The sequence below is a fragment of the Lytechinus variegatus genome, chromosome 16, assembly GCF_018143015.1.
Source record: "Lytechinus variegatus isolate NC3 chromosome 16, Lvar_3.0, whole genome shotgun sequence".
NCBI lineage: Eukaryota > Metazoa > Echinodermata > Echinoidea > Temnopleuroida > Toxopneustidae > Lytechinus > Lytechinus variegatus.
The window spans coordinates 30605958-30613985 of NC_054755.1; the positions used below are offsets into that span (position 1 = coordinate 30605958).

Sequence of the window (8028 nt, forward strand, 5' to 3'; positions counted from 1 at the left end):
CTGATATCATACAGATATTGCCTACCTAGAGTTTGAATATAACATTTCCTCTCCCCGATGGAGTTATATTTTTCCCAAGGGAAAATATTATCCCGAGGGAAAAATATAGCTTCGGAGGGGAGTTGAAATGTTATTTATTAAAACGATAGACCAGGCAATATCTGTTATATTATATAGTATATGTGGATTCGCCATCAGAAATTGCATTCATCATCTGGTTCAAGAGCGAAATTCTTGCTACAGCTCTGATCCGTCTACGTCATAATAGATTTTTTTTTTGGAAAATACATCAAGCGCGTTCTTCATGCAATCGACGCGTTAACACTAGCGCGTACATCAAATAAACTATCTTGTTGCGCAACTTGTATGCAGCGAGTGACGTCACCTTAGTGGATATAACGCCGCAATTGAAAATACTACGCAGTATATTCCCTGAGGTGACGTCAAAACCTAGAATATAACAAATGCGATCCTCGCAGCTATGGTCACGTGATGGCGTATTGACCTATCACTGATTCGAATCTACATAGCCTATGTAATATAAGTGACTATTATGTTATGCCATGCAATATATGAAAACATTGGAGAAAAATGTTTAATTTTTAATAAATGTTTAAATGTACACAAAATGCGACTGAAGATATATTTTGTTTCAATCGGTTTTGACGAAGAGCGTTACATTAAGTAGAATCCTTATCATTTAGTGGACATATTGTTGGAAAGATTTTGTGGGCATAACCCCCCTCCCCATGCAGCCATTGTTATTATTACATTATTCAGATGGAGTAGTATTACCATCATTGTAGTATTATTACTGAGATAGTTTGGGTTAATTTTGAATGTGGTGTAATTCTATAGAGGACCACACCTCAGGGTGTGGTCCTCTATAGACACCAACTGGTGTCAGTTTTAAGACCACAGATTTACAGTGTACATTTCAAGTGTGACAAATGTCTATTTAGTACACATTTCATTACATGATTGAGCTTATCATACGCGTTACTTAGATATACATCTTTACAGCCCTTTGACGACATTGCGTCTGTAATTTGTGAATGAATTTGAAAATAAATTGGATTTATAATGTCATAGATGTTTAAAAAGGTATATCAGATGGAAACCTATCAAAGACCAGCAAAACTTACACAAAAGAAAGATTATAGAATAAAAACCTCATACAACGTTATCGTTTGATGGCTTACCAACAAACATTATTTTGTATGGGGATGGGGATGACTTACTTTCAAATTACTCTCAAAGTGAGAGGCTGAAGACCACCCAGCCCCCACCCCCGTTTCCGCGGCCCCTGTGTGTGACCATTTTCTAATGCTATGTAAAAAAATAAGACTTTTTTTGTACCACTACAAAGGTAAAACATTTTGCTTGCTTGCATCCTTATCTCATCCTCTGAAAATTCTTCGCTTATTACACTTCTGGGGCCCGTTGCAGAAAGAGTTGCAATCAATCGCAACTCTAAAAATCATGCGCAACTTGATTTTCAACCAATGAACAGCGATCATTTGGGACTTGCGATTGATTTTTTGGCTTGCGTTTAAACGCAACTCTTTCTGCAACGGACCCATGATCACTTAATATCATGATGGTTATGGATATGATCGTTTCTTGCATTCAAGGGTGCCAGGGATTTCCCCTTCTGAGTTGCCCATATCTACCCAAATCGCGAGGCTTTATTCTTTAAGTAAAACAATTCTGAGACCTCGAAACCTATATCCCAAAAATGTACCATCAATATTTTATTTGCTACTATTTTAAACATCTAATTTCCTGTACAACCCGTATGTATGCTTTCCCCACAACATAAAGAGAATAAAACGCATTTTTTTTAAACTGTTAAATGTAGGTTTATAACTTCTCCGATGTCTTCAGCGCCTAGCTGTCTTGGAGAACAAACATCCGCAAGGTCGGGTTGGAAGCGTTTAACGAAACGTATTGCCAGTGGATTCGTCACTGCTGAATTTGCTGTTAACCAATGAGATCACATGATTCCAGTAGCTTTTCAATGGCATCCAATAGCAAAACGAGTTAAATGACATGCCCCACTGATCTGGCTCACACTTTTTGAAACCAGGCCAATTTACAAATAGAGAAAACTGTCCCGTTTTACAGTTTTAAATTATTGTTATAAATTCGAACCAAACTCAATTTACCATTGATTTTAAACCAATGATAGCTTGAGTTACTATTGATTTGTTATTATCACTTAACTACACAAATTGAGAGCAATTCCAATTATTGTTTGATTCTAATTCGTGGCAGTTCTTTGAACGCCGAGTCAATTGTATTACTTACCAACACGGAATCACTAATAAATAAAAAAAATATTTCGGTACAAAATTTATAAATTACACATTATGAGGCATGCTAATCAAATTCACCTTAAAACACATTTTGCAATAATTTGTCACTTTTGATTGTGAAAAAATACTAACATCGTTAAAACATATTAGTTGGCAGCTTTGCCATTATTATTCATATCATTATCATTATAATAATTAATATCATTATGGACCTATATAGGTCCATGATATAATTAAGTAAGCACTTGACTGTGATGATAACTAACCGGATATGAAAACAAATGGCAAAGGAAATAATAAATCAACTTGCACTCGCGTACAGATGGGTGGGGCGGTTGGGGCCATGGCCCCAGAAGTATTACGACCAATAAAAGTGAAAAGGAAAGGGGATCAGTCAGGGGCTTTGGAACGGTTTTGAAAGTGTGTGGGGGGGGGCTGACCATGCAAACAAATCACAATCTGATGGTCATTTTGTACGTCTTTTTACACGGTTTTGGAAAAAAGTGGGAGGCTGAAGACCATACAGCCCCCACCCCCATTTCCGCGGCCCCTGTGAGAGGGACCATTTTCTTTTGTTATATCAAAAACTAAGACTTGTTTGTACTACTACAAAGGTAAAACATTTTGCTCGCTTGGATCCTTATCTCGTCCCCTGAAAATTCTTCACTTATTGCACTACTAGTCACTTAATATCATAATGGTTATGGACATGATCTTATCTCGCATTCAAGGGTGCAAGGGATTCCCCCTTATGAGTTGCCCATATCTACCCAAATCACGAGGCTTTATTCTTTAAGTAAAACAATTCTGAGACCTTGAAACCTATATCCCCAAAATGTACCATCAACATTTTATTTACTACTATTTAAAAAATTAAATTTCCTGTACAACCCGTATGTATATGCTTTCCCCACAACGTTAAGAAAATAAAACGCATTTTAAAAATTAGGTTTATAACTTCTCCGATTTCTTCAACGCCTAGCTGTCCTGGAGAAAAAACATCCGCAAGGTCGGGAAAGTGGTTCCGGAACGTCTTGCCAGTGGATTCGTCACTGATGAATTTGTTGTTAACCAATGAGATCACAGGGTTTCAGTTGCTTTCCAATGGCATTCAATAGCAAAACAAGTTAAATGGCATGTCCCATTGATCTGACTAACACTTTTTGAAACCAGACCAAGTTATATTGTTATAGATTCGAACCAAACTCGATTTTAAATCAATGATAGCTTGTGTTACCATTGATTTATTATTATCTTTTTAAGTACACAAATTGAGATCAATAATTTGATTCTAATTCGTCGCAGTTCTTTGAACGGCGAGCCAATTGCATCACTAACGCGGAATCACGAACGACTAAGGGCATAGCTTCACTAATTTATAAAGAGATATTTTTTTATTTCAGATATATGTCTTGAGATGCTTGATCTAACTGGTTGAGCTATTGTTTGTCAAAACTGAGTTTCCTTGTTGCTTTGTTTATCATGACCAATTTATATTATATCCAATATGGTATCACATTCCTGTCATATCATCAGGCCTATATCATTACAGTAATTAGACATTATACCGACGAATTAACACTTTCTTCTCTCTCGGTATTTCCCCTTTCTGCGGCCACCCCTTTCTCTGTTTCAACCCTTTTCGTTCTCTAGCAATAACGGTTGCGTTCTCGCCCTTTGGCATATTTAAAAGGAAGATCCAGACAGAATATTTGCCAAGCATCCATCTTCCTTCCTGATATACGGAGATAAACACAACACTGAAGTCCAAGCTCACGATGGGCGTTTTCAGATGAACGTCTGTGGTTAAAATATCGAGGGACTGTCAGGAAGAGTGAAAGTATATACACCAGATGATAAATTCATATATTTCCCTCTTTCTAACATGTGTAATTCCAAGGGATACCAACGCTAATCATTCATTCCAACTGCTCAGGAAATCACTACATACATGGCATACCCCAATGACCTGTACGAACTGTGCAAAATTGAAGAGCTGGGGGCATTTTCACGAAAGGATTTGTCAAGGCGTTTTAGCCGACAAGTCCCACTTTATCTGACAGTTAAGATAGAACCAGTACATTTCAGCCAATCATAATCAAGGGAAAGGTGTTGATGAAACACTCCCCAGGGCGGTGGAATTATATTTGACGAGGGGATCGATGCGACATACAGGAGGTTTTATGCCCAGTTGAAATAAAAGAACAATTTTAATTTCATTCTATTTTGCATTCACGAAAGTACTGTGGTCGTAATATAAGCAATGAAAATAAATGAAAATTTTGTTATTCATCTAGCAAAATGAAAAATCAGAGTAACGCAGGAGACCGCCATCGTTGGTATATTATAACAGGTGATGTATCATAAATTTACACAACCAAGATCTCTCTTTTTACGAGTGCTCTGTCGTTTACCATCTTTTACCATTGTTAAAAAATAATCGTATAAAGAAATCATATTTGGGCCGCTTAACACCCTAACCACAGTAGCACCGCCTCTTTATAAATTCGTAGACATAATTAAACGATGAATTCGCACTGCAATGTTATCATTACGCCTTTTGAACTCCGCCCAAATATGTGACGTCACATATAACGTCGCATCGGGCATGTGAGGGGTGTTGATATCCTAGCTGCTATATTGTTATGCATATATATGAGTGGTAAATTATAGCTGCTTGGCATTCAAATGATCGATTCTTCGCTTCTAGTTAGGAAAGGAAAATATGCTGCCCAAGAGGAATCTGGAAGACAGTCTTCAAGACGAGGAATTATCAAAGACATTGTTTTTCATCCGCACTTTACGGATCAGCCTTGAATATTTTGCCTCGCCTAATATATTGGTTTTGTATCGACGATAGACATTAAAGAGGAGCTTATTCTGAATTTTACCAGTTCTTGAAGGAACTCAATGACATCGTGAACTTGTTATCTTCTAGAATCCAATGCGAGTATTTATAAAACAACCCAATTAATTGATCATAATACTGGATTGTTCCCAATAGGACATTGCTAATACAAATGTACCCAGTTGACCTACTCCTTCCAATGTCAATAAAGGACCAATTGTGACACTGCTCTTTCTCAGGCAAAGTATCATCCAGGCTTTAAGTGGACCTGGGATTGACAGCGACCTTCTTTTGATTTTCCCTTTTTCCGCTCACCAAAGGATGGATGATTTCCAAAGAGGCTGAATCAGAAATGAAGCGATGAATGATCTTTAGTTCTAACAATTACTTCTGAAGGAACAATCTTGATAACGGTGTGCCATCCGCCTAGGAATCTATCCCTATTCACTTGCTTCGCGTTATATTATGCTGATGAGAATCGTTGTCAAATTCTAAAAGGATAAATATCTTTACGAATCAATTCAATTTCGTCCCAACTTAGGAAGTAGTTGGGAAGTGAATTGAAGAAGTACTCCGTGACAACATTAAAGAACGCATCCTGTAATTTACCTGTTCGAATTTAACTAACATTTTAATGGGGAGAAGTTAGCGTGTTTCACAAAGAGTGAAAGAGACGGATGCACAACTCTTGAAGGAAATATAACCAAAACGGAACGCAGAGTATATTCTCAGTACATTACTTGTAAGATCCTGTATGTCGACCGAAGGCGACGTGGTTTATATACACGAGGTACAGTTGAGTAATCTTTATGCCATGACTGACGGAGATGGATGTCCGCTAGAGATGGGTAATTATTCGATCGTAGCTTATGCAGACGAATATCTTTACCCACCTGGTGAGGCGGTCCTCATCACCATCATCATGCCGATCATTTGGGCCATCGGCGCCATATCCAATATTGCCTTCATTTTCGTCGTAGTGCGCATCCGTCGCATGCGTACCGTCACCAACTTCTACCTCCTCAATCTGGCCGTCGCGGACATCATGTTTTTGTGTTTTGCAGTTGGAGAAAAGCTGGGCCGTTATGCAGCGTCCCCAATTTACAATGATCAGTTCAACCTGAAGCCAGTCGGATGCGTGCTCGTCAACTTCTTCGTACAGCTCTCCTTCTATGGCTCCATCTTTTTGGTTACTCTGGTAACCCTAGAGAAGTACTACGCAGTGTGTCGACCTGTCCAACACCGGCTTATCAGTGGGAATAAACGAACGATCCGGACCATAGCGGCGGCGTGGTTACTGGCGATTGCTTTCGCAGCAATCCTCATTCCAGCGTGGGCAAACTGGACCCGGAGTTGTTTGAATTGGCCGGATATTGAAAAGTACAACTCCTTACCAAAAATATTCGCCACCTGCCGCCCATTGTCTGTCACGTATGCTTATTTCAGCAACGGTATGCAAACAATACCGTTTTTCGTCGTCTTGGTTCTTAACCTCCTTATGTATGTGTTTATCATACGCGCTGTTAATACGCGCGTAGTTGCACGCGAAAATCACCTTGCGTCATCTGTCGCACGTAGAGTCCGGATACGTGACCAGGTAGTGCGTATGCTCGTTGTAAATGGCATCATATTCTTCATTTGCCTCGCTCCGCTACAGATCTTTTCGTTCGCCTCGATGATTATCGGCATATTGGAGGCCGTTACGGGCAGCAGTTTCGTCATCAATCATGAGGAACAGATTCTCTGGACATGCCGTATCTTCTCCTACATCAATTCGGCCATCAACCCATTCGTGTATGCATTCACCAACCCGAGGTACCGAGAGGCATTTATGGAGGCATTTGCATGTTGTCATTCCCTAAAACGCCATCTGCTGAAGAAGGCAAGGGTCCAAGAGAATGGATCAAGTAATGTCAGCACGGATCAGACTGCCACCATGAAGCGATTCCAAATCCGCAAGGAGTCGATGGCCACAACCGATTCCCAACTGTCGAAAAGTCGCTCCCCATCGATTATCGCAAACGATGTTGCAATTTAAATTACATTCAGCTGCAGATTTTTAAATATTCCTTGAGGACTTCGAAATAAACATATACGCACACGAATACACACTCGTCGATCACTTCGACAAATGTTTGACTCACTCACTTCATTGATGATATAAAATTACGCGAATAGAAGAAAAAAACTTCATGCGGAGAGAGTAGTTTGTGTTGTAAATAAGGGGGTTTTTTTTATTGTCATTTATGTGTAAACGGAAAAAAAGTCAATTTCGATCTCAGAATAAACGATAAATTTTCCTCACAAATCACAACTTCGCGCTATTTTAACAAGGGATTTTTGGAAATATTTCATTTTCTTACTTTTTTCGGTTTTTCGTGAACTGGTATGATTAGTAACTGCTGTTTATCAATGATGCATATGAAATTTGCATTAATGTCATGAGAAGCTCGAACCAACTGCAATTGGGCTGCTTTAAGACGGAAACGTTTGTCGTATAGTTGGAGGAGCAAAAAGAAAAAAAAGGGGGGGGATAAAAAAAAAGAAGGGGAAACATAAAAAAAGGAAGACAAGTAAATAAAATAAGATGAGGGGAAGACTTGGAAAATAATTTTATCAATCTTTCATGTCACTTTATAGAACTTTCGCTCACACTTCGAGCTCGCATTCAGTTAGGTGATTTACATGTCCTGCTCAATATGGAGCTTAATCTATCAAATTTTGAAGTCAAAATATAAAGGAAATAATAGCTCGGAAATCGAACTTTCATTATGTTTGTTTAGTTACAAATTAATTTAAAAAAGTGCTCTGTAAAAATTTCTGCTTTGTGGCGAAGGCCAAGGCCTGAAAACCTCGAAAGGT

At 38.7% G+C, this 8028-nt stretch overlaps 1 protein-coding gene across 1 annotated transcript; it reads left to right on the top strand.

Annotated features, from left to right (window-relative positions):
• The first annotated feature begins 4814 nt into the window (after positions 1-4814).
• Positions 4815-7667, top strand: LOC121429943 (cholecystokinin receptor type A-like). The gene has a single exon (XM_041627201.1). It carries the CDS (start codon positions 5921-5923, stop codon positions 7202-7204), a length of 1284 nt encoding a protein of 427 aa, XP_041483135.1. The 5' UTR covers positions 4815-5920; the 3' UTR covers positions 7205-7667.
• Positions 7668-8028: the final 361 nt, after the last annotated feature.

Bases quoted from the DNA above. Each gene is read 5' to 3' on its own strand.
- LOC121429943 (XM_041627201.1), top strand. From the start codon at position 5,921: ATGTCGACCGAAGGCGACGTGGTTTATATACACGAGGTACAGTTGAGT.